At 43.7% G+C, this 26,902-nt stretch overlaps 2 protein-coding genes across 6 annotated transcripts in view; one reads left to right on the top strand and one right to left on the bottom strand.

Annotated features, from left to right (window-relative positions):
* The window catches only part of Tbce (tubulin folding cofactor E), a 70,422-nt gene extending 56,081 nt beyond the window's left edge, over positions 1-14,341 (top strand). For 4 of the 5 annotated variants that reach the window (XM_005404947.2, XM_005404946.2, XM_013504677.1 and 1 more), the window contains 10 exons: positions 3,127-3,203; positions 4,551-4,646; positions 5,255-5,319; positions 5,403-5,467; positions 5,928-6,080; positions 7,122-7,275; positions 9,399-9,467; positions 10,062-10,121; positions 13,759-13,850; positions 14,057-14,341. In XM_005404947.2, coding sequence (XP_005405004.1) covers positions 3,127-3,203; positions 4,551-4,646; positions 5,255-5,319; positions 5,403-5,467; positions 5,928-6,080; positions 7,122-7,275; positions 9,399-9,467; positions 10,062-10,121; positions 13,759-13,850; positions 14,057-14,149 — 924 coding nt within the window. In that variant the 3' untranslated portion in view covers positions 14,150-14,341. The remainder of the gene's footprint in view (positions 1-3,126; positions 3,204-4,550; positions 4,647-5,254; positions 5,320-5,402; positions 5,468-5,927; positions 6,081-7,121; positions 7,276-9,398; positions 9,468-10,061; positions 10,122-13,758; positions 13,851-14,056) is intronic. The other variant, XM_013504678.1, reaches the window with a different exon arrangement.
* B3galnt2 (beta-1,3-N-acetylgalactosaminyltransferase 2) overlaps positions 14,342-26,902 on the bottom strand; it is a gene marked incomplete at its 5' end in the record, with an annotated part of 30,120 nt that continues 17,559 nt past the window's right edge. The window contains 7 exon segments of the mRNA XM_013504679.1: positions 14,342-15,655; positions 17,111-17,167; positions 17,601-17,760; positions 20,506-20,631; positions 23,444-23,627; positions 23,952-24,030; positions 25,607-25,717. Coding sequence (XP_013360133.1) covers positions 15,518-15,655; positions 17,111-17,167; positions 17,601-17,760; positions 20,506-20,631; positions 23,444-23,627; positions 23,952-24,030; positions 25,607-25,717 — 855 coding nt within the window.

Below are 26,902 nucleotides of genomic sequence, written 5' to 3'. Positions count from 1 at the left end.
GTCTTTTCAAGACAGGGTCTCACTATGTAGTTCAAGCTGGCCTTGAGCTCACTTTGTAGCCCAGGCTGGTCTCGAACTTGCAACAATCCTCCTGCCTCAGCCTCCTGAGTGCTGGGATTATAGGCGTGCACCACCACGACTGGCTTGGATATTATTGCTGACTTTATTGGCACAGAAGACTTCGCATGGTCCATGATTTTTTTTTTTTTTTTTTTTTTTTTGAGACAGGGTCTGTAGCCCAGGCTGGAACTCACTACATAGTACACTTGGCCTCAAACTTGTGCAGTTGTCCTGCCTCAGCCTCCTGAGTGCTACTATTATAGGCACGTGCCACCATGCCCAGCTACATGTTCTATGACCTTGTGCTTGTTCTATGGAATTGTAACCGTGGTAACAATTCATGGTATAGGAGTGTGCAGTGTCTACCTTCTTTTTGCCTCAGTTCAATCTCTCAATTATCTTTACTTTTGTTCTCCTGATTATTGTTTTGTGCTTCCTAGCAGTCCCCTCCTCCTCACCACTGCTTTTCCTCTTGCTTCAGGACACCTGGGGCTTTCACTGAGCACTGTACTTCTGTACACTGTCTCAGTGTATAGTAAGTGCACAGCAGTACAAGTGTGACAGTGTTAGGCATGTTGGGCGTGGTGGCGCACACACCTGTAATCCCAGCACTCGGGAGGATGAGGTAGGAGGTTCACAAGTTCAAGGCCAGCCTGGGCTACATAGTTCAAGGCCAGCCTGAACTACTTAGCAAGAACCTGTCTCAACAAAAAGAAAAACCAAACAAGAGGATGTCTGCGTCACGTGAGGTACTTCTGCAGTTTGTTTTCATCTAAGGAATGTCTGTAACTTGAAGTCTGTTTCTCTCTGAAAGCTCAAAACTCAGATCCTCCTAAACCAGGGACTTACTGTTCTGGGCACTGGCATGTGGTGCTGTCACCCCTCAACCCCTGTTCATCTGACGTGGAGCCCTTTCACTTTGCAGCCTTGACCTGCCCAAAGCCCTGGCGCCCCTTTGCCAGACCCTTCCTTGGTAGGGTCTCGCTGCCTCTCTGGGTATGTAGATTTAGTCTCAGGACAAGAAAGACACTTTGAAGTGGGAGAGGTTGGCAGTAAACTTTGGGGGGAAAAGTTTCAAAGCCATTGTTGAACCATTTTGCTTGGTCAGTGTATTATTATTATTATTATTATTATTATTATTATTTTAAGAGTAGTAAAATTTATTGAAGAAAAGGAATGGGAACTGGGCATGGTGGCACACGCCTGTAATCCCAGCACTCGGGAGGCTGAGGCAAGAGGATTGTTGTGAGTTCGAGGCCAGCCTGGGCTACAAAGTGAGCTCAAGGCCAGCCTGAACTGCATAGCGAGACACTGTCTCAAAAAGACAAAAAAAAAGGAATGGGACTAGGAATAGTTCCTGAGAGATAGGAAGGGTCCCAAATGGGTTGCCATTAAGCCCACTTCTCAGAGGAAGTTTTATGGAGCAATATCTTGAGGTGGGTACAATGTGGGTCAAAATGATGATCAACTAATGAGATTACAAGTAGTCACTAAGGTAATATTGGCCCAGTGGTAGCAAGGGCATATGGATGACACCATTACTTTTGGTCAGTAATCTATAGTCTTGTCTTCAGTTTTAGTACTCTCAGGGGCTTTAGTGTGAGTGGGTGAGACAGGAGGCCCCACCCCTGCTCAGATAAGGGGAAACCTCAGAGGGGTGATACTAATCACCTCAAGCTTCCTTCTATCCTTTAGGCACGTATGCAAACCTGGCCTTTGGGACTTGAACCTTCAAAGATGCAAAGGTTCGCCTCCAGTCAGTCTCCATGGATTCCCATCTTCTACACTGACTTCCCGGAGGGCCCAGCCCCGTCTGACTGCCTACAATAGTTCCCCCTAACTTGGCTGTCTGTAGTACTGCCCCCTCTGCAGAGGTGTCCCTAACTGCAGTGAGCAGAGAAGAGGCGTAGTTTCCACTTAGCCGCTTCCAGCTGAGAAGGCTCGGTGCAGGGGAGACCGCAGTTAGGGATCGCCCCCAGAGAGCTAACCTCATGGGCCTTGGCTAGAAGGCATGTTGCAGTTTAGCAGTTATGAGCTCCCTTTACGAGGTTGATCGGGTGGATCCTGGTAAAAGGAGTCTGGCGCATTTGTCACTGGTTCCATCTGCAGGATCAGCTGGAGTTTGGCAGCCTCTAGGCAAGGATAAACCAACTTTCCAAGACATGAAAGCATCTATAATCGAAAGTGTGAGCACAGGGATGGAAAGGCAGGTTTGGGCAAAGCCACGTCCAGAAACCACACGTTGGGGACTGGAATACTGACTAATCAGTGGCTCTTAGACCCCCCGACTAACGGAGGTTATCTGTAAGTCTGATATTCCTTGTCAGAAGTCCCTCTAGTTTTAGCTATAAGAAGATGGAGACTTTGGCAGGTATGAAGGGCAGTTTTAGCTAAGAAATGTAAAGACTCTTGCTGAGCTCTTACAGATTCCACTGTAGTTTTTTCCTTAATGTTGCCATAACAGGAGTCAGCTACTGGTGTCGCTGGAAACTGCCCGAAGGGGCAGCGATTACAGCCCCTTTTTATATCTAGCTTTTCTTACTAGGGTATTGTTTTCATACGTCTTTTGGCTACACTGTTCTGCTGGGTGTTTAAAACCAGGTTAAAGTGAGACATACGTCAGTCAGAATTAACATGTCTGTCAAGGTCAGTGGAGTCTCCTCAGGCATTCCTTTTGCAACCATGTGCGGAGAGAGCCTCTCGGCTCATCTGTCAGTGCCAGCTGCCAGGATAGGTCAGGGTCCTGCTTGCTGGTCAGTGAATTCTGTGCACACCGACTGGCACCTAGAACTGAGGAGGCTGGTCAGCACCATTCCGCCCTTTGACTAAGCAGACTCGGATGGGTCAGCATCTTCATCTCCGCTTTGTGACAGCCTGTCCCAAGCTGCCTTCCAGCGCAGCCCTTCCACAGCCACCCATACAGGCCCAGCTGCAGCCTGTGTGAAATGTCCCCGGGGAATTTTATTTCCGAGCAAGGACTAAGCAGAGTTCCTGTGGGGCTGTGGCAGGGAACAGGGGGAGGAAATACCAGGCGTGGCCGTGTCACCTGAGTTGTTTCCCTTTCAGGTCCTCCGCTGTGCCCCAGGGTGGCCAGTCCTTGAGGAGCTGCACCTCAGTGCAAACAGGATTTGCATTTCAGAAAGGTAACAGGGTTTCCTTCAGTGCACTGGTCACCATTTAATCATTCTGAGTGAGCTGTCCTGGTTACATCTAACATTAACTTTTAGAAGGACTATACTTGAAAGTACGTACTCATTTCTTTTGTAAATAAATCGTAAATTTATCAGTGACATTTTGAATTAAATATTTGCAGCTTATTAGTTTTGGGTTTTCTTTGTTTTTTGTTTTTTTTTTTTTTTTGAGATACGGTTTTGCTATGTAGTTCGGACTTGTACCATGTAGCCCATGCTGGCCTGAGACTCACAGCTATCCTCCTGCCTCAGCCTCCTGAGTGCTGGCATTGCAGATGTGTGTCACCACACTCAGCCTTGAAGTTTAATAGTTTTGCATAAATGTATTTGACTAGCAGTTTCTAAGTGAAGTTCTCTAGGCTATGCTGAGCACTTCCTATTTTTTTGCCTACGATCAAATAATAGATTTTTTTTCTTTTTTTGTGGTACTGATGATTGAATTCAGGGACACTCTACCACTGACCTGCATTCCCAACCCCTTTTCATTTTGCATTTTGAGATGGGCTCACTGCATTGCCCAGACTGGCCTTGAACTTGTGATCCTCTTGCCTCAGTCTCCCAAGCAGCTGGGATTACAGGCATGCAACCCACATCCAGCTAAATAATAGAGTTTTAATCGCATTACCTGGTCATGTCATTGTACTAACCACTGTATATGTAAAAGCATGTTCTCATAAATATGTTGTGGCTTCACCTTCCTCTTTTGTTAATAGTATTAAACTATTATGTAAAATACACACATGAGGAGAAATTTCAGCAAATCCAGATTTTAATAAATTAAAAATTTTGTTTTCTTTTTGTGGTGCTAGAGACTGAACCCGGGGCTTCCCACATGCTAGGCAAGTGCTTTACCAGTAAGCTGTATCCCCAGCCCTTAAATTAAGAGGATTTTATTGTACAGAATGGCTTCATTCATTATAGAAAGAAATGCAGAAGTTTTTCAATTAGAACTTTTTATTTTGAGATACTTATAGACTTATATACAATTGTAAGAAATAACAGAGATCACCGGTCCCCCTACCCAGTTCCCCCGTAGGTAACAAGCTGCAAATCTCTGGCAGAGTATCAGGAACAGGATCCTGAAACTGCTTTAGCCGGGAACAACTTCACCTGAGGTGTCCCTCAGGTTGCCCTTGTACGGCCATATCCACCTGTCCCCCTCCCTCAACCCGCCCTAATACCAAGTATAGGTATTTTAAGGCTGTATCTTTGAAAATAATTCATAATGAAAAAATTTTATTTTCTATACAGACCAACTGATACTCTATTCATAATGAAAACACTTTATTTTCTATACAGACCAACTGATGTTCTACAAACTGTCAAGTTATTAGACCTTTCCTCTAACCCATCAGTTGATGAAAACCAGCTGCTCCTGATTGCGTATCTGCCTAGGTAATTTGCTTTTTTCAAGGTAGCTTTTCAATTTTTGCTTTTATCAGTCCATGTTTGCAGTACATGATGATTACGCTCCTCGTGGAGAGCTGGCACATGCACATCAGCTTTCTTTCTCTCCCTTGGTGATATACTGCTGACATAGCTATTGCAGTAAGTAGCCCTAGTAAATTTCTAGGGAATGAATCTTGGTATGCTGTATATACTTGCTCAGTAGAAATATGACAGCAATGATGGACTCCCTAAACATAACAATTTCCTTTGGGGAATTTACTTGTAAATCATATAAAATGTGGACTAGGCTCTAGATAATTTGAGAAATGCATAATTTGGTCCTGGTGATACTACTACAAAGTATTATACTAAGATAACATTTAACATTTGTTATAACTTGGGGACATGAGACCATGTCTCTCTTGAGCCCTGCATAGCACCTGACACTAGGGTGGGTACCCCAGGATGTTCTAGGACTGTAGACTCTCTCGCCTTCAGCATCAAGAGTTCTTATATGTGCCCAGAACTGGACCTGAATGAAAACCCAGGCAGAGATTGATTGCTCAAAACATTTTATATTCTGTATAATCAAGTTTAACATGTTTTAATTTCAGATTACAACAACTTAACCTTTCTGACACTGGAATTTCTTCTGTCCATTTTGTGGATGCTGCAATTGGTATATGACATTAATATGTTCCCCTCCTACACATTGGCTATTTATTTCACTTCTGCTGTGTAACTTAGCTCTCTTCTTCCTAGGCTGCAAGACATCCATGTTCCCGTCCCTGCGGTACCTTTTAGTGAATGACAACCACATAGAACATGTAAGGATGGCTTCACCGTGCACTCCGCACACTCTCGCTTGTTCCCACTCTCAAGCAGAGTTCAAAGGTTCCTTCTTCTGTTAAAAAAGTTTTAAATAAAAAGAGAAATGCTTCCTGCAAGTAAAACTTCTCATAAAGTCAGAAATATTAAGGAATTAGTTTGATTCACACTTAGGCAGTCATTTGCAGTGGCGTGATGTGGGTTAAAAGTCTGGTTGATGTTCCTGTGGGCTGCCTGGCCTCAGATCAGAATTGGGGACTTTGCTTTTCTGCTACTAACTAGTTCTGATAATCTCCTCCCCCCACCCCCACCCCCGTACCGGGAATTGAACTCACGACCTCGTGCTTGCCAGGCAAGCGCTGTGCCACCGAGCTAAATTCCCAGCCCCTTGTTCAGATAATCTTTAAAGATAGCCTTAAACACACTGCTTTTTATCTGTTTTGTTTTGTTGGCCTTCAGTGGTCATTTATCAATGAGCTGGATAAGCTACAGAGCCTGCAGTCATTGTGCTGCCTAAGAAACCCCCTGACTGAAAGAAGCAAAGAGGCTGAGACCATTCGGCAGTTCATCATTGCCAAAATTAGTCAGCTGAAGACCCTGAACAAACGTGAGGTGAGTGCTGGGATCATGACTAGTTCTTTGGTTGTGTTTTTTTGAGATGGAGGGAGTCTCACCAGCTTGCCCAAGATGAGCTTCAACACCAGGGCTCAAATGATCTTTACCTCAGCCTCCCACATAGCTGGGACTAGAGTCATGTACCACTGCCCTGAACTTTAGATCTTTCTTTAGACTATCAAATAATCAAAAGCCATAAAAAGAAATTATATTTGGGGCAGAGTAATCCCACCCATAATCCCAGCTACTTGGGACCCTACGGCAGGAGGGTCACAAGTTCAAGACCACCCTGGGAAACTTAAGAGAACCTAAATTAAATTGAAAAAAAAAAAAAGGCTGGGACTGTACCTCTGTGGTGGAGTGCTTGCCTAACGTGTGAAGCCCTGGGTTCCATTCCCAGCATTGCAAACACAAAAAGTTTCCATTAAAGAAAAGAAATTATATTCAAATATTATAGAAGGTACAAGATGTATCTCTTTCAAATGGCGCAACATGATCCAGGGCTCTTTCCTGACTCCTCAGGATAGAGGGTTACACGTAGGTCAGTGCCAGAAAGGCCTGTGCTTTGCTACCCTGGCTGATTTATTACCCTTGAGGGAGGATGAGGAGCCCTGGGCACTCTCTCCTGTTTCTTTGGTGGAATGAGGCAGGAAGACAGAACCACAGAGAATATTTCTCCACTCCTTGTCAGCTACACCTCCCCATAATAGTGGGAGGCCGGGCCTGCCCACACTCTTCTGCTCAGTGGAGTAAGGCAGCTCCTCTAGGCTGGACAGCTCTCCGGCACACAGGAGAGGCGGTACTTGGCACCCAGCATCATCCAGAAACTGGCTTGTGGGTAAATGCTCTCATGATGTAAATGACACAACTGGAGTAATTCTTGACTAAACGCCTAAGTTCATCAAGGTTAGAAAAGCAAGGTGACAAGTAGGACGGTCTCATCCCTCTTGGTTTGATTTTCCTCTGTGGGTGGGCAGTGGAGAAGGAAGGACTGGGTAAGCCACCGAAATGCTTAGTCTTTTTATTTCATATCAACAGATTCTTCCAGAGGAAAGGCGTGGAGCTGAGCTTGATTACCAGAAAGCTTTTGGAAATGAGTGGAAGAAGGCTGGTGGACATCAGGATCCAGACAAAAATAGACCAAATGAAGACTTTGTTGCAGCCCATCCTAGATACCAGCTCCTTTGTCACAGTACGTCACAAAAGCTTAGCGGCTCCTGATGGAGTCCAGTTCTTTCCTGGGTAGCACAGGCTGTTCTCAGTGCTGTTTTTGTTTTTTCCCTGTCTTAAGTCTCTTTGTTCTCATGGAAATGGATTGTAGGCACTTTCCGGGGGCCACTTCAGCGAGGTGAGAGCACACAGAGGTAAACCAGCTGTGGGAAGCATTCCAGGTTATCTCAAAGGCACAGGTGTTTTTTAAAGTCCCCAGAAGTGAAGTTCATCTGAGCTCCCTTCTTCCTAAGCACCCTTGTCCCAAGGGCTTGCCCTCTGGTCTGAGTATGGTACTTGGTATACATTATGGTCCTGTCAATTCTTTGGCCCAATTCCTCAGGCTTTGAAGCTAAGAATTAGTGTGTTTTCGTCCCTGATGTACTTCCCATTTTGTTTTGTCTTGTTATTCTACATTTCACTTTTATATAATTTTCCTTTTTATATGTTTCCTACTGCAAGAAACTCACTGCATAAAAGCTTTGGGCTGCAACATTATCTTTGAGGAAGAAAAGCTGCCTGTGGGAATTGCTTTCAAATTACCCCATTAGCTGGCCCAATTTCCTGGCCAGTCTGAATGAATTCTAAATCATTTAGGGTGGGGAGGGGAAGGCTCTAAAGCAGCCTGCAGGTACGGCTCAGCATTTCCCTGCTAAGAATGCCAGGCAAAAGCAGACTAGGGCAAAGAGGGGTACAGGGAAATGTCTGTTGTTGGTATAGGGCAGGAGAAAATTACAGTAATCCGCCTTACCTGCAACTTGTTGTCTATAGTCAACCTCAGTCTAAAACATATTACATGGAAAATTCCAGAAATAAACTCATTACTTTAAATTGTACACTGTTCTGAGTAACATGACAAAAACCCATCTCATCCTGCCCAGGACAGATCGCCTTGTGAGGCCTCGCTTTACTTTTATCTAATGTGTCCACGCTGTACACGCCACTGGCCTTTTAGTCAACAGCCCTCTCATCAGTGGACAATCCTTGTACCATAGCACTTGTGCCCATGTAACACATGCTACTTTTTTTTTTTTTGGTACCGGGAATTGAACTCAGGACCTTGTGCTTGCCAGGCAGGCACTTATGCTGCTGAGCTATATTCCTGGCCCCTCACGCTTCTTTCACGTATTTGAAAATACCCCTGAAGTGCAAGAGCAGTGATGCTGACAGTCTGGTGTGCCAGAGGAGCTAAGAGAAAAGGCGAAGGGGCCGGATATAGCTCAGTGTCACATCGCCTGCTTGGCAAGCTCAACGTCCTGAATAGGATTCCCAGGACCAAAAAAGAGAGAGAAATGGTGACAGTATATGTTGAAAGAAAGCACGTTCATGTAACTTTTATTACAGGATATTTTAATATTCGTCCTCGGCCCCATGCTCTTACTGGGCCTAATTGACAACTTCAGCTTTATCTCAAGTGAATAGCATATGAGGGCACTGGTGCCAGCCCCACTGGAGGCACCCACTGGGAGTCTTGGCGTGTGTCCTGCACAGATAACGGGGCTGCTGTGTGGCATTTCCAGGCTGAGCAGGAGACTGTAGCAGTAACACTGGACACCCAGCCTGGAACTGCACCACCTGGTGAAGATGGGAAGGTGTCCTGGGACTTGCGTCCTGAACAACAGCAGGTTTCTCTCTCAGGACTCTGAAAGGGAATTACTGCTATTCTTGTTTTGGGTTTTCTTTGTTTTGAGACATGGTTCAGACTGGCCTTGAATTCAGTATTTTAGGCTGGCCTTGAACTCACAGTGATCCTCCTGCCTCAGCCTCCTGAGTGCTAGGATTACAGATGTGCACTACCACAAGCTTAAACTAAGTAAATGTTTGAGGTGTCTGAAGGTACGTTGATCTTGCTGGTTTGAATCTGGACTCTCAGTCCCCGAGGAACATAATGTAACCCACTGACAAGGGAGGACTGACCTGTGGGAGGAGGGCTTGCTGCCCATCTCTAAAGGCCACAGAACTGGGTAAAAAGAAGTGAAGCCCTGGTCAGCACACCAGTTGTCAGCAGGTTTATCCTGGGGAGGGACACGCCTCTGTTAACACTGGCCTCTATACATTTTTTTGTTACAGAGGCCTTTATCATTCATCCTTTTTTTTTTAAAACAGAATACGGAGCACCTGAAGATGGGGAACTCAAAATACAGCAACCATGTATGCTCAAAAATCAGCTGCTAAGTAAGAATCCCAAATTCACACACAGTTTATTTGTATTTGCATCCTTAGGTGCTCAAACAGATGATGACAGCTTGATGGGGATTAAGTGTGTTCTCCTAAGGAAGTACTTAAATGCCTTGTGTTTAAAGAAACAAATTCTCAGCCATATCCAAATTATTGTGTTGAAGTTTTTTGCAACCACCATGGTTTTAAACTCAATTAAGGGGCTGGGGATTTAGCTCAGCAGCATAGCGCCTGCCTGGCAAGCGCAAGGTTGTGAGTTAGATTCCTGATGCCCAAAAGAAAAAACAAAACACCAGCTAAACTGTCAGGGAAAAAAGTACTGAGGGAAAAAGAAAAAGAGAAAGCGTATCAGCCTGGCCGTTTTTGTTATGATGAGTAGTTTGTGTAAATATGAGTAAAATTTTAACATCATTAAGATTGGCTTATTAGGATTCAGTCAGACTGTACTGAACAGCTGTGTCATCTGGCAATCAATTCCTGTGAACACACATATTGTATTTATGACTGAGCTACCTCCCCAGCACTGCATGCATGCTTTTAAGTCCTTACTACAATAGATATCAATTGGTCTTTTTCCTTTTTTCCTCAAAGCACTAAGGATAAAATGTCCAGATCAACTTGAACAGAAAGTCATAGAGAAACAACTGCCAGGTAGGAATGAATCTGTCTTGCCTGTCTTACATGTGTCGATAATTAGCTCAGGTATTGGCTAATGGAATTAAAATATGTAGTTCATATCTACAAGTGTGGACTTCAGAACTTAGGTTTCCATTAATTAGTCCTTTATATTCTATTTTTTTTTTTTTTTTTTTGGTTTTTCTCCGGTACCGGGAACCGAACTCACGACCTTGCGCTTGCCAGGCAGGCGCTTTGCCGCTGAGCTAAATCCCCAGCCCCTATATTCTAAAATATAATCAGTTAAGCAACTAACATTCTCCTATCCTCAGAAAGTCCCCGCTCCCATAACTTTGTCAACTTACGTGGAAAAGGTTTCATTAAAATTGGAAGCCTCCGCCAGTTGATTGTTTTTTTCAAGATAACATCTTGGTGTGTTCCAGGTTGGCCTCAAAATTGCAGTCCTCCTGCTTCAGCTTCCCAGATGCTGGGATGATAGGCATGTCCTACCAGGCCCAGTGTGATCTTACTTTATTTTATTTTATTTATTTATTTGGGTACCCAGAATCAAACTCAGGATCTTCCACTTACCAGGCAGGTGCTGTGCCACTGAGCTCCATCCCCGGCCCCTACTGTAAACTAGAGGTCTCACGGCTTGAATGGCTCCCTCTCAAAGGAATTCAGCCCCACATCTTGTTCTCAGATGACTGTTCTGAGAGCTTCTCTGTTGCTCTCAGTTTTGGGTCTCTTGCCTCCCTTCATAAAAGGGGAGCCAGATTCTAGTGATGAGCTGGTGGGAAATTGAGGATTCCTCCTACATTCTGCTCCCATTCTGCTCACCTGTCAGAGCCCAACAAAAACATTCTCAGATGCTCTGTTAACAGATGCACTGAAATAGTTTTCTTTGAAAAAACTACTTTAGAACTTTTTAAATAATGTATTACCGGAACTGAATTAGTTTTATTCCTAAAATAAATACATTTGTGGCAACAAATTAGATCAACGTAACTCAACTTGCACTCAAAAAAATTACTGTTTTTTTTTGGTTTTGGTTTTTTCCAGTATCAGGAATTGAACTCACAACCTCACGCTTGACAGGCAGGCGCTGTGCCACTGAGCTAAATCCCCAGTCCCCCTTACTATCTGTTTTATAGTTTAAAATTAAATTATAGTCTGTTTTATAGTTTTATAGTAATACTGTGAATTCTCAAGATTAACTTAATTCAGAGCTAACTGCGAAAATACACCCAGGTTAAATTTAGAGCAATAAGGGCTTGAAGAAGTAATGAAGTATGAATCTGTCTAAATGACTCAATAAAATACATTTCCCTGTTTGCCTGTCAGTGCCATAAATTCACATTGACTTTATTTATTTTTTTTTGTCTTTTTTGAGACAGGGTCTCGCTATGCAGTTCAGGCTGGCCTTGAGTGCACTTTGTAGCCTAGGCTGGTCTCGAACTGGAAACAATCCTCCTGCCTCAGCCTCCCGAGTGCTGGGATTACAGGCATGCGCCACCACGCCTGGCTTCACATTGATTTTTAAATTAGTGACCAACAGATCAAACAAGCTTAGTGTGGTACTACTTATAGAAGGCCTGGGCTGTGCTCAAAGGAGTCCCTTTCTGGTTGAAAACTGTTCATTTAGTATTAATCTACTACTATTTCTCCATTTTTATTTACTAGCAATCCCATTTCTATTCCTGTGATACACAATTTTGCTACCACTGTATAATGATGAATTAACATCAGTAGTGCTTCCCCTTCATTATTCTGTTTTCAAACTTAAATACTGTCGGTAAAGCGGGTTTGAAGACAGACTTGTGAAAGAGGGCCCGAACTTCTCAGTGTTACTGACTTTGTATGTCTCTGCATTTTGCTCCTCAGCTCTATCCAGTCAGTGTGCGGGAACGTTATCACTAAGGCAGGCCTAGTTCAGCTTTCCTTTTCAGGCTGTCCGGGAACGCACTGAACTTAGGGACGGCGTCCAGGCATGGCGCAGGTGTAGTCCCAGGCGTTTGGAAAATCAATTTCCCTCTAGGGGACACCTGCTATGTTCACACGTTCTTGTTATTAATCTTGGGGTGGAGCCAGGAGACATTAGAAATTAGATGAGATAATTACAGCTTTAAACTATTGAGAATCCGAGTCCCGTGTCCTACAAATTTAGCAGATTAAGGGTTCTTAATTTTTGTGCCACATATAAATACTTAAACACTAAGATATAAATATCTTTTAACAAGAAAAGTCAAACACTGCAATGCCATGTTTTTGCCCTTCAGATTACTGGTTGGGATTTTAAAACTCAGTGTATTGTTTTGATAAAGTCACAGATGCTCTGACCAGGGCTTCTACCTTGTAGCACTTAAAGCAATCTCAAGGTTCACGAGTGGGGGAAGGGTGAATAACTCCGGCTCAACGCTCCAGGGCACCAGCACGCATCACGAAGGAGAAGGAAGGGCATGGGCTATGTTAACTTCAGTTCATGAAATTAAAACCTCAGATCCTTAGTCACAGCAGCCACATTTCATGTGTTTAATATCCACATGTGGTTGCCACGCTGGACAGTGGTTGTCTAGGAGACCTGGCATGGAAATATCTACCACCACATAAGAATTGACATTATAGACATAAAACTGCCACTTTACAGACTCAGTGCACAGAGGCAGATCTCTTCTTAGCACGGTTTCAGATTTCTTTCTGATATGGATTTGGAAGCCACTGTTTTCCCACTTGTGTGCTTGTGTGCAGGAACCAACCCCTCACTACAGTGTGAAAGTGAGTCCACCTAAATGCTTGAAGGGACTGGATTATCATATTCAAACATAAAAGAGCAGTATATAACTAAAATTATAAACACAGTATCTGCCTCCAATACATAAACAAGAAAAGTCCAGTTATTCTAAAATAAAGATAACATTTATTATCACAAGTTGCATAAAAACACACAGCTTTTACAAAAATGATTTTTTATAGAAAAATATTTGTTTGACTACATCCTATTCGTGGGTAACACCACACTATTGCTGTGCCTCCAGCTAAAGCTTCAAAGAAACTAATTTTCGTAATCAAAATACTCACTATTTACCACAACCTGTCTTTGGAAAGAAGTTCATAGTGTGTGGTGAACAGACCAAAGCATTTGCTCATTTAACTGACATTCCCATGCCTGGTGGTCACTTGTGTGTAACACACTGTAACAGTCACAGGATGGTGGTGCTGGGGTGATTCCTGTCGAACATTTAAGTGTACAACTTTCTTGTACGGAGGAGGAAACTAAGGCCAGGGGGCTGGGGGCATCCTCACCTGAGGCCCCACCCCAGGTTCTTCCCATAATTCATAAAGTTGTCACAAAGGCTTGCAAAGAAAATCTAATGACTTCACTGCCATCTATCCCTCTGTGCTGACAGTATTTCTGATTTATTCAGATTAAGGACTAATACTAAATGCTGCTGAAATGGTATGAAAACTCACTGTCAAGACCACTTGGGTCACAAACTGGCTCCATTTCCCAATTTCCCAAGTGACTCAAGGAAGTGGTAGACAAAGTCAAACCTTCCCCTAGTTGTTTTCTTCGGTAAAGTGATAAGGAAAGACACAGCACTGATCTCCTTGTGTGAGCCCGTTTTAAGGTAGCTGTCATATAGAGCTGATGGGTTTTGCTTTTCTTTGACAGATTCTATGACAGTTCAAAAGGTGAAGGGACTGCTATCACGTCTCCTCAAAGTTCCTGTGTCAGAACTTAGACTGTCCTATGCAAGTCCCAAAGTAAGTGGCCCCCAAAATACAAAGCCAAGCTTAGTCTCCCACAGCAAGACGTGCTAGTGACCATCTCTGTCTAATGCTGCCTGATTCTAACTGGAGGGCGTACATTTGTTGAACTCTAAGAGTGACCTGCTGTGGGGGCCAGCGTGTGTGACATGCTGTGTCAGATCTATCTTAATCAGCTGCCTCTATCTTTGTTCTACTTTTAGATGCCTGGCAGAGAAATTGAACTAGAAAATGATCTGCAGTCATTACAGTTTTATTCTGTGGAGAATGGAGATTGTCTATTAGTGCGATGGTAACAATCAACTAATAAAATTTGAGACTAGACTACTTATCATGACTAGGGTTCACCGGAAAATGATTTATTGGAACAGTTCTGTAAAAAAAAATTGAAGTTTTAAAGTTGCCCTAATTACAACAAAGGATGCAATTTGTTGGGAGGAGACCATTTCTGGACTTGTATATAGTAACAATAAAGGCTTTACTAGTGATTTTCTGATCATCGTATTTATTTTTACACCTCATCACTGCATCTCATGAAGATTTAAATATTAAATAGAAACTAGCTAATCTAATAAAATCTGAATATAGTTAATGTCTATCGTAAGACTATATCAAATGGAATTCTCTACTGGTACTATTTTTAAAGTTTACTATAAATTGATTTGGTTTTTGTGAAATGTCCCTTAATCTCAGGGAGACATATCCTTTACTGTGTGTAACGTGTGTGCTATTTGCTCAGTTGCACTATTTTTTAGAGTACTTAAAGAATTAACCGCATGCTTTTCCCTACAGTTATACCTAACCTGAGCACATCTTCCATAAAAGATGATTTGCTCTGATTCATATTTACTTTACTAAGTAAATAGCAGGTAATGATAGAAGAGCAACATTAATTCTTTCAAAGTGTCAGCGATTTACAAATAGCCTTCCCAATGGCACAAAAACCCTGAGTATTTACTTTTATTCACATCCACAAAGATTAGTGTTTAATAAGAGTACTGAACTATGACCTGCAGGATTTGTTAAACGGCACAAAACTTGGATATTAGCCTCATATATAAATGAGTATCTTTAAAACCAAGGTCCAACTGAGGGTTATATTGTGTCCTTTTCAAAGTCAAGTTGCCCACTTCATTCAGAGATCCACAAAACCTAACATTATTTCCAGGAACCCCGAACTTTGGTATCAGTGACCACTGCTCATCCAAGTGGGCACACAGCATTTTTCTGAGTTCTTTTTGGCCTGCAGATGTGCTAATTTAGCTGTGCAGAGCTACTTTGTAATCCAGGTTCAAATTCTAGCTCTGAGTCACTACTCAAAATTTCCTAACCAGGCCAAGTTTTAAACAAAAATCATTATGACGAATTAGCAAAAATGCACCAGAATTTAGAAATACTTCTCCTTTTAGAAAACAATTTGTTATTTTAAAAGTCATCTTCCAATATATAAATAAAAACTCTTCTTATGCTACAGTGTCGATGATTTTTAAGGAGGAAATCTGTGCAAACATGAAGCAATACCACACTGGCCGCAGGAGAAAGTGCCAGCTGAGAACTCTCCTGAAAGACCATGTATTCTACTGCCAACCTGTGCGCTTGTCTCAGCCTTACACAGAGATGTCCTCTGCCCACCTCAGTCTTTACACACTGTTGGGTTTGAGTCGTCATGATCTTGCCTCACACCGACAAGGGTCACCACACAGTTCTTTCAGCTCCCACAGCTCCGTCAGCTCCCGTGGCGAGTACTGTGGGGAGGACAGCGTTCCTGTCTCACGTGTCTTCTCACACAGCCACAGGCTGTCCTGTGGGAGACAAAAGGAGGTGAGCAGAGAGCCAGGCGCTGCTTAGAGAGCCAGACAACACAGATGTAGGCAGGCACTCTGTATGTGACCCGCTAGGGAGGTTTTTGGGAGCCTTGAAATCACCTGCAGACATTTTTGGGTTTTAAAAGGCCATTGCCAGCCAGGCCTGGTGGTTAGTGCACGCTTGTTATCCCAGCACAATAGGAGGCTGAGGCAAGAAGACAATAGTTTGAGCCTACCCTGGGAAATTTAGCAAGACCTTATCTCAAACAATATGAGAAGGGCTGGGGATGTAGCTCAGTGCAAAGATCCTAGATGCAACCCTAGTACCACACACACACACACACACACACACACACACAAAACCATGCCTCAGACAGGAGACTGATAGTGCTGGCAGGGAGGCAGAGGCGGGCGTCTGAAGGGCCACGCTCTTCAGGGATATGTAAGAGACTGAAAGTTTGTGTTTAGAAGGCCCTTGTCTGAGTCTTCCAAGGTGGATGGGGAGGAGTCTCCCTGAGCACCTGGAACTGCAGTGCACGTCGGATGCCCTGAAGCCCCAAGCAGAAATGTGAAGTGCTCTGGATGGCACAGTACAGAACAGTGCAAAGCCTCCCTACATTTTAAAGTCAGGCCTGAGTTTCGAAAGATGATTAGTTCATCATTTAAAATAGTGTTTCTCAATACCAGGAACCCACAAACAAATCCGTGCAAACAACACACTACAGACTTAGACCTGCAAAGACCACACTATTAGAATGATCAAATACAGAAAATGTCTCACATGCAACACTTAAGTAAATCAGAGTGTGACATGAAGTGTGACAAGGAACAGGACTATCAAATCAGCCCAGACAGAGGAGGGTGAACACTCTTGCTCACCCAAGCAGAGGGTGAGCTGCTCTGGTGCCACAGCTCTGCTCCTAAGTAGTGGGCACTGCATTCTTTCCATCTCTTGCACCTTCTACAACCAAAGTATAAGTTGCAGAAATCCAGAATGCAACACAAATATCTGAGGCAAAAGCCGCTTTTTTTCTCCCAGGGCTCCTACTAGATTAGTCTTTGCAGACTCCTTTCCTCTTTCTGGCTCAGCAGTGTGTTTAAATGCTGTCTCAGAAGTAAAATCCTGGATGAAATGTGGAGTCAGTCAGGACAGACACGGGGTCTTCACACTGCCAGGAACTCAGGTAAGTGGAGCCTAACCTTTAAAGCTGCAAAGAACTTCTGAACAACTCTACAAAAACCCAATTCTTTGTGGGCCAGGGAACTTCTATGCCAGCATTTTCTGTTGGTTTAAGCTCATAAAAATATGCTATGAGAAATAACAAGGTGGGCCGCTGTAAATAAAATCAAAGCACTGCTGTGACGGCAGACCTTCGTTCCTTCTGCCCACATCAGCGACCTCCCTCCCCAACTCCCGAGAGCCCCAAGGCCAGCTCCCTCAGGCTGGCTTACCTGGTATCTCCTGGGTCCTATGGCTGCCATCCAAATGCCCATGCTTACATCTTCACCCTACACGTGACCCAAAGTTTAAATGCAAAAGTTTAAATGATACTTGTAAAGATATTGCACTCACTCCCCAATAAACAGTCTTTCCACTTGGTTTTGCTGTTGATCTAGTAGGAAAAGGCAAAGGTGGATTAAGCCAGATACACCAGTAAGTCAGTGACCACTGACGAAAGGACCCCACTGCAAGGTGGGAAGACAGTGCAGCAGGCAGACAGCCCTCCCTCTTCACATGCTGTAACTCCCGGTGCTAAGACCCGGTGCTCCAACAAGACTCAGGAATAGAATTTAGAGGTCTGAGGGACAGCAGAAGTAATGTCCACAACCTCTGAGGGGTGATTCCTATACAGGAAGAACTGCATGCTTTGGCCCACGGCAGGCTGGCTCTGCTCCAGTGACAGTAGGCTGATAAGTCACGTAGGTAAGAAATTCCTCCTACCTGGTAGGTCTTTAATCTCCCCAAGTTGCTTGCCAGCCAGCTGACAATGTCCCTGGAAATCACATAGCCCGACCTGCATGCAAAGGCAGGGTAGGCTGGGCTGGGGTACTCCAACTCTTGCCACTTGCCAGTTCGGTCCACTGCCCAATTCAGTCTGAAACTGAAATTTTCAAAAATGTAACTTCTTTGTGTTGGTGTAACATGCATCCTGCCACTGTGAGACTGGATTCCTTTGTCATCACTACAAAGGAATAAGCTCATAAAGCAGGACAGCAGGAGGAAAACACCCTTTTATGGAAAGGAATTACACTACCTTAAAATATTTTATATAGAAGACTAGTATATTAAGTTCTCTCAAAAATTTCTGAATGGAGCCGGGCATCATGGCACATGCCTATAATCCCAGCACTCAGGGAGCTGAGGCAGGAGGATCGCTGCAAGTTCGAGACCAGCCTCGGCTACAAAGTGAACTCAAGGCCAGCCTGAACTGCATAGCAAGACACCATCTCAAACACACACACACACAAAAAAATCTTAAAAAAAATAAGTGAATAAAAATTTCTGAAAGGAAACTAAGAGACTACATAGTTTTCAAGGACAGACAGACACACCCATTAAACCACCAACTAACTCAGCAGCGCTTCTGACACAGCACAGAAAACGGCTGCAGAGGGGCCAGGGATATAGCTCTGCAGTGCAGTGGCCACCTGGCAAGCATGAGATCCCAAGTTTGATTCCTAGTACCAACCCCTGTCCCAAAAAGAAAAGAAAATAGCCGCAGAGCCTGTCACACACTCATTCTAACACAAAAGACACAGCAGGTTCTCAGCACCACTTATTTCTATAGCATGAAAGTAAACACCACATCTTTTTTCTATTACATCAGCCTGAGATTTTCCATTAATACAAGTTCCTTTCTCATTGTAGAAAATAGTAAAACCAGGAGTCTAATAGGAAATTTCTTACCTCAACTGCTGTCTCATGGAAAGATGACTTGAACATTTGATTCTAAATTAATTACAGTTGGTGCGAAGCCTCACGGTGGGGAGTGCCGGCCTTTGGGCAGTTGGCGTCTGGGAAGCCGTGTGGCGGGAAGTGCCGGACTCTAGCCACGCAGGTGCCTGGGAGGCAGGGCCCCAGCACCTGGGAAGTGGCATGACGGGGTGTGCCGGCCTTTGGGACAACCCCCAGCCATGCGGGTGCCCGGGAGGTGGGCCCCCGGTGCCTGGGAAGCTGCGAAGCAGCACATGCCAGCATGCACCGGCCCTCAAACCAGCCACCACTACACAGTTGAAAACTATCGTGGCACAGAGAAGCAATGACACAACTGGCCCGCTACAAGCCGGCCGCGGAGGCCTGCCTGGGGACATTCGTGAATCATCCCAACAAGGAGAAACCTCTGGGAATACATGCCACACAACTGGTTGCTCTTGCCCCTGCTGTTGAGAACCAGAAAGGTCCAGAGTCAGCAGAGGAGCAACTGCTGAACAAGGACTCAGAGAACACAAGAATACAGGCTACACCCAAAGACTCAAGAGTTCTAGTTGACCGGGGTCACAAGAGCTGTTCAGAAGCTGGAAACCAGGAGGACCTTGCACAATACCTGGGGAGACCCCCCTGGAAGCCATTCTTCCCCTCACAGTACAGGCTGCAGTGGAAGAGCATGTGGAGCTCTGGAGAGGTCTGCACCAAGAGTCCTGCTGCCTGTGCTGACAGTTGGAGAGAGGACATTGGTTGCAGGGTCCCAATGCATTGGGAGGCTGGAGAGAAAAAGCTACAAAAAATGACTTTCGCCCCAGATGGCTCACTTGAATGGTAGTAAGAATTGCCTCCTCAGTATTCTATAGCCGTGACAAGGAGGAGGCCAAGGAGAGAAAACAAAGAGACTGAGAAAAAGCAGCTGCTTTTGCTGCAGCACCAAGAAAAACAGACCTTAAGCCTGATTCTCCGGGCCCCAAGAAGAACTCAATGACTGCATTCATCTGCTACCACTATTAAAAGCCAGGCCACTTCAAGAGGAACTGCCCTAAGAAGCCCCCTGGGCCATGCCCTGAATGCAAAGGTGACCACTGGAGATCGGTCTGCCCTCTGAAGAGGAGGCCCCAGAGCTCAGACCCATCCTACTAGTTAGTCCAACAGGAATGAGGGGACCCGGGGCATACTCTGCCTTCTCCCTCTGGCCAGACTGTCATCTCCATGGAGGAGCCCCAGGTAATCATGACTATAGAGGAAAAAGTAAACAGCCTGTTGCTAGACACAGGTGCAAGTCTCTCAGTCCTTTTCAATCCTAGCCTTCCTTCCAGCTGTCACACCTCAGTGAAAGGAGTCACTGGTGAGGATGTAATATGCTATTTTCCACAGCCATTAGGCTGTAACTACTTATTAGATCTTTTTTGCATATCTCTGTCTTCCCGAGAAACCACTTTGAAGATACCACCATGTATTATGCCAGCACTGATATTTTCCTACTAATCTGTCTATACCTCTGTTTATGTTGTTCCTATGCTATTTCATAAACGGATGTATGTTTATTACTATGTGTTTCCTACAACAACCATTGAGAATAGTCAATGAATATTCAATTGGTCACTCATGTATGGCCCTATTTATTTTCTTTAGAAACCACTTTGAAGATACCAAAGTATAGTACAACAACCATTGATAATAACCTACCACTTTTGTCTGTAACTCACTATTATTTGTGTATTTGTTTTCCTGAGAAACTATCTTGTAGATAACAATATGTAAAACAACAACCATTGATAATTTCCTACCACTTTGTCTGTAATTCAGTAAGCCCCCCTATTACTATGTTATCCTTTTTTTACTATTTAAAATAATAAAAATAAATAAATTACATTTGATCAGGTACACGAATGCTAATGGTTACCCATGTTTTACTTACTTTCCCCACCAAAAGTTAGGCCCATCCAGATTCTTCTGGGTAATTCTATTAAAGATAGCTTCTAAGTCTATGTAACAGTCGTCATCTGTCTTCAGCAACAAACTGAAGCTGGTTGTTGCCACAGTCCTGCAGGCAGGAGACAGACAGGGAGGTCATGGGACTTGCTGGGAAACCACAGGGTGGCGACATCACTAACACGGGAACCCAGAGCTGCATCTGCTCCGCCTACACAGCTTTCCGGGTCTTGCTCTTCCAACACAAAGAGTGTCTGTTCTCACACAACCCTGCTATCTGCCATGGCCTTTGCGCGGCATTTACTAAGTGGCATAACACAGAGAAGCATCAGGCTGACTATTTTTCTGGTGTGGGGACAGAACCTAGCGTCTTGTGGACACTAGGCTAGTGTTCTACCACTGAGCCATACCCCCAGCCCACCCAAGCTGAGTTTAGAAGCTAAAGGAAAAAGAACACAATGGCAAAAATCTGGCTTGACTAAAACATATATATGAACAGACGCTTCTGAGGCATTATTCAGGTCAGGCTGCCAGATCTGTTACCCACTTGAACCTTGCCCTGTGTGTCATACCTACATCTCTTACACAGAACTCTGTTACACAATATGCACTTTATGCTGCTATTTATATTACTCCCAAGACAGATTATGGTTTCAAAAAACTGATTTATAACACCAAAACATTTTCTCCTTGGCAATTAAACTATTACAAATGATTACATGGAAGGAACAGGACAGTGACCTGACTTATCCAGACATCAAAAACTATCTAAAGGCAACAAGAGAACTGACTCACTCATTTCACATCATCAGTTTTTGTACAAGTCTGTTTAAAAATGCATAAGTAGCCGGGCGTGGTGGCGCATGCCTATAATCCCAGCACTCGGGAGGCTGAGGCAGGAGGATCTTTGTGAGTTCGAGGTCAGCCTGGGCTATAAAGTGAGCTCAAGGCCAGCCTGAACTGCATAGGGAGACCCTGTCTCAAAAAAAGAAAAATAAATAAATAAATAAAAATGCCAAAGTTAGGTCCGGGATATAGCTCAGGGGCACAGTGCCTGCCTGGCAAGTGCGAGGTCCTGAGTTTGATTCCCACTACTGATTAAAAAAAGCAGAATCTTGCTAGGGAACTAGGCATTTGACTAATCTTAATACATGAAATTTAGAAAAAATTTCATTAGGTCAAAGAATGGAGAATTTTAAGAAGAATAGTTCTATACCACATAGAATATTCCTGTGTTTCTTAAGTTTATTTCTAATAGCACCTAATTATAAACAAACATTTGTGACAAAGGACCTTTAGGTCACTGGTGACTCAACTGAATACAGATGTTTCATTTACAACATGGAGAGGAGGACTGGAGCGCTGCTCAGGGTCAGAGTACATGTCTAGCACGCAGAGGCCCTGGGCTCACTCTCCAGCACCACGGGCACAAAGTAGCCTGAAAAGGTGCCACGTGGGAGTGTGAGGGTGGCGCGGGCTATGGGAAGGCTGGTCCCAGAGCACAGTCCCACTGGAAGGCCCTGCAGAAAAGGTGACGGCCTTCAAGTGGCAGCAGTAGCAGAGACTGAGGGACTAAGATCTCGGACATGGGTAAGGAGAAGAGAAAGCTTAACTGAAACTGAAGGTACATCATATCATGCAGGACTTCCACACCTGGGAAGGAGTTCCCTATAGGAAGCCCCAGAACACCCCTGTTCTCACTTCTCCTTTCGTCCTCACCCTGACCTCCTCACCACTCTGTCTTGGTCACACCCAGAACTCCCATCAGTGACCCTGAGTTAAAAGAAGGTTCCTTTTCTACAGCTATTTACACTTGGTTCTGGTATCCCAGACACACCCACGTGCCCTCTACCCACAAGATGACTCCAAAATTGTGTCAATGTGCCCCAGCTAGGAAATGTTACCTTCCATTAACTAAGCAGACCATCTAACCTCAGGACCAGGAAGCCATATCCATAAAGCGCTTGTGAACGTCCCATTAGAGAAAAGAAAAAAAGGACAAGACACAGAACCACCAACAAACAGGAGACTGTAGAGAAAGTTCTGAAAAAGCAAAGGTAAAGCTGTGAACCCCTTATAGATTTAAGCTACATGAGACACAGTCTGAATGGTCTGGTCCTTCAGTCAAGGTAGGCAGTACCAAAGAGCTATCCAGCAAATTTCAGGATGTTAGAGTCACTACCATAATAAAATAAGTGACTGCATAGTGTTATTATTATAAAGATAGTGATTACAACTAAGATCCAAGAAACACTGGAAGCTCTAGAAGTTACAAATACGATAGATTCTAAAGCTTGTTGAATTTCGCTGAGCCAGCTTAGAATCCAGGCAAGTAGTTTTTGTTGCTCTTGTTCTTTTTTTGAGAGACAAGGTTACTCAGGCTGTCCTCAAGCTCCTGGCTCAAGTGATCCTCCTGCCTCAGCCTCATGAGAAGGTGGGACAACTGGCACATGACACTGAGCTTGGCCCAAGGCAAGATCTTAAACTGGTGGAATACAGAATGGAAAATCAGTGGATACTCAGCTGAACAGAACTAGTGGTGCAAACTACAGTTGGGGAGTCTGGGTGAATGGGTATGAACAGAGCTGAAAAGGGACCATTTCCAAACTGTCTGACTGTGATCTGATGGTAGCTAGAGACAAGGAGAAATGATTCCAAGGAGAAATGATTCCAAGTGAATTACTTTCTGTCTGTTTGTTTCTGACCAGTTCACACAATTCATACTGTGGATCTGCTCAATCAAATAAGGGAGTGGCAGCATCATAGAAGATGTCTTCACAAGGAGCCAGGATCCCATAGGTCACATTCCAGGCACAAAAGTTCCAGGTTTTTGTGTTTTAAAATCTCAGTAGCTCAATATTGATACTGTTTCTCCATCAAAAAAACAATACCAGTCCTAGCTACCCAATGTTCTCACAACCCACCATCTATAGAAGTTCAGTAGTTTCGCAGGAACATTTCGGTAAGTGTCGACAACATCCACAAAGACAATGTCCCCATAGACTCTGCTTTCCTCCTTCAGTAAGGCATCTTCCTCATGGAGATTCCTCATATGTTCAACCAGCCGCTCAGGCCGAGAGTGAAGGTTACGTAAGAGAGCATCGCCTTCTGCAAAGCAAAGTTGAGAACTGGAGAAAAAGGCTGCTGCAAACTTAAGACCAGGTTCAGACGAGGAGGAATGTGGAATGACAGCTAATGGGGATGGGGCTGCTTTCGGGGGTGATGGAAATATTGCTGAATTAGAGAAAATGGCTGTGCAACTCTATATGAATATACCAAAATCCACAGAACTGAACACATTAAAAGGGTGAATTATGTGGTATATGACTTCTACTTCAATAAGGTTGTTCCTTTAATTACAAGAGATCACCTTTTCTGTCAGGGTATTAAGATTAGGTGTGTGAGATTCAATACGCTTTTCAGTCAACTTACCCTGAACAGTGTAAATAAAACCACCTGCAACTCCCTCCACACCTTCCATGAATTCGTGAGGCAGCGCACCCTCCCCCGCCTGAAAGCAACAAGAACAGAAGTGCTCAGTGTTCCATTACTAAAAGGAAACTTATATTCCCTAAGCCCAACTTGACAGAAGTCCTAGTATGAATCCACCACAGCAGATAAGGCCATGTAAGACGCTGTAGACCTATGCGCAGTGGACCCATACGGTCTGCCACCGTGCCTGCCTCACAGTAGGGCGTGCTGTGAACACTTTCAGAATAAGTCGTACACATCACAAACTTGTTTCAAACTCAGGAAGCAATTCATGGGAATAGGCTTAAAATTCAAAGAAGTCACTGACTTTAAATGCAAAGTGCATTCCTAACCACTATCCCAAAGTACCGAGGAAAATGAGAGGGTGCCCATGACACCACCATATGCACTACTTATTTACTAATGTCTGCCTACAACTTCTTTATTATCCTACATTTGAGAAATGTACCTGTCAGAATTGGATTTGTTTTAAATTTGAAGCAAATCTGAATAAATTAGAAATGAATCAGAAATCCCAGAGATGCTTCAGCAATATAAGTGAAACAAATACTCAATCTTATTTTCCATTCACTCATTCACTCACCATTCATTCATTCACGACAGAGTCCCCCCATGTTGCTCAAGCTGGTCTCAAACTCCTGGGCTGAAGGGATCCTCTTGCCTTAGCTCCCAAGTAGCTAGGACTACAAGTGTACAAGTGCACCTGGCTCAATTTTTTTTTTTTTAAGGGGCTTTTTTTTTTTTGTCTTTTTTTTTTTTACTATCTTTTTTTTGTTACCGGGAATCAAACTCAGGACCTTGTGCTTGCCAGACAGGTGCTGCACCGCTGAGCTTCATCCCCATCCCTGGTTCAATATTTTTAACCTACACTGTTTTAAATGGCGTTTTACTAACAAAGAGAGATAGTGAATATCTTGAATACTATTAAACATATGTTCTGCTGACCTGAAAATGGCTAAGAGGGACAGGTGTGGTGGTGTATACCTGTAATCCCAGCACTCTGGAGGCTAAGACAGAAAGATCTCTGTGAGTTTGAGACCAGACCAGCCTGGGTTACATAGTAAGTTCAAGGCCAGCCTGAACTACATAGTAAGACCCTGTCTCAAAAAAAAAAAAGGAAAAAAAAAGGTTGATACTGAAACACACTTTAAGATGTTCCAATCTAACCAGGTAAGGTGACACATACCTCAAATCCCAGCATTTTGTGAGGTTGATGCAGAAGAATCCTAAGTTTGAGCCTAGCCAGGCAATTTAGCAAAACCTGGTCTCAAAAAAGTTTACAAAGGGCTGGGAATGTAGCTCAGGGCAAAGGCCCTTAGTTTAATCCCCAATAACGTAACACAACACATACACACACAGCATCAAACTTAAAACTATAGTCACTAATTCACAGAATCATACACAACATTCAGCCTCTCATCTTCACAACGGTAGCTCAGGTGCATTTTCTACTCTCTATGCTAAAACATGTGAGAATCATTTGATACCACCTGGGATCCTGGAATGTATAAAAGTAAATTTAAGAACACTTCTAGATATTAAAAAAAAAAAACAAAAATCTGTCATTAACCTAAACAAACACAAGAATTGCTTACCGTAATGACTCTGAGAACTCCCCCTCCATCATTCACCGTGACTTTGGGAAGATTTCTTGAGACGAGGCCATGTGGGTCTTGGCTCTCCCACACTATTGTACCTTCAAAGCTCTTTTGGATGAAGAGACGACTATTGAGTTGATTCTTTACTATTGTCATTTAGATTTTAAGTAAGTATTTAGGTTAAGACTTAAAAATTTATGCCACAACTCTAACAAACTGTTGTAATGTTTTGGTGGCTACCCATGATTGCTTCTTCCACACACATCTAAAAAAGAAATAACACTGAGTATATGGTCAATTCTGCAGCTGGTGTCATTTTCCATTATATCAAAAGCAGCATTTCCTGATGTTGTTGCAGCTGTTACAGCTGTTCTTTGTGGGTACAACATGCCACTAAGTGTATGCATGCTGACTGAGTCAACATTTCCTTAATGTCGGACATCTGGTTGCTACCTAATATCTCCAGAAATAACGTGGAGTGTTTTGATGCACTGTACTCTCCCTAGTGTAAGATTTAGGAAAAGTTACATTAAAGCAACTGATTTTTAAAAATGACTCCTTGTTCATTTGTATTTCTTATTCCTGGTGATGCTGAAACACTGTCCTTTTCTCTGAGAACTGCCTTACTGTGCTTCTTTGCCATTTTCTACTTTCTATTTCTGTTACTATTCTATGTCAACTTTTTACAGAGTACTTATCTTAATCTGTGAACATTTTATATGCTCAAATATTTCTTTCAGTGCCATCTACCACCTATTAATCTTTTTACAAATTCAAAAGTTAGTATGACTTCCTTGTCAAATCAGACAAGCTTTTCCTTTGTGATTACTAATATTAAACTCTAAGCTTAGGAAGCTACACCCTCCTGCCCAAGGCGTGAGGTATGTTTAAATCTTAATACCTTCAAATTACCCTGTGGTCCCCATTTTTACCTCTGCCTGCCTGGCTCTTTAGGACATTCAGGTCTCAGCTCTACTAGCTTCTCCTCCAGCTTTCTTCAGAGTGCCAAGAGAAATGATGCCACAGACTGAGGTGCATCTGCAAGTTCTGCCCCAAGGACCCCAAGGGTGCCACATTGTGCATTAGTAGTTTCATAGATAGTGACGATTACAGATCTGTCTACTGTGTGACAGAGCCCAAGGGAATCCGAGTTCTCACAGTATTTCTCACAGTTTTCAGGTCACTTAACATATAAGAAAAGAGGTTCCGGGGGCTGGGGATTTAGCTCAGCGGCAAAAGCGCCTGCCTGGCAAGCGCAAGGTCGTGAGTTCGGTTCCTGGTACCGGAGAAAAA

Source organism: Chinchilla lanigera, unplaced genomic scaffold (assembly GCF_000276665.1).
Source record: "Chinchilla lanigera isolate Chin_1 unplaced genomic scaffold, ChiLan1.0 scaffold00091, whole genome shotgun sequence".
Taxonomy (NCBI): Eukaryota; Metazoa; Chordata; class Mammalia; order Rodentia; family Chinchillidae; genus Chinchilla; species Chinchilla lanigera.
Note: the sequence above shows the minus strand (reverse complement) of the source record. Positions and strands in the feature narration are given on the sequence as shown.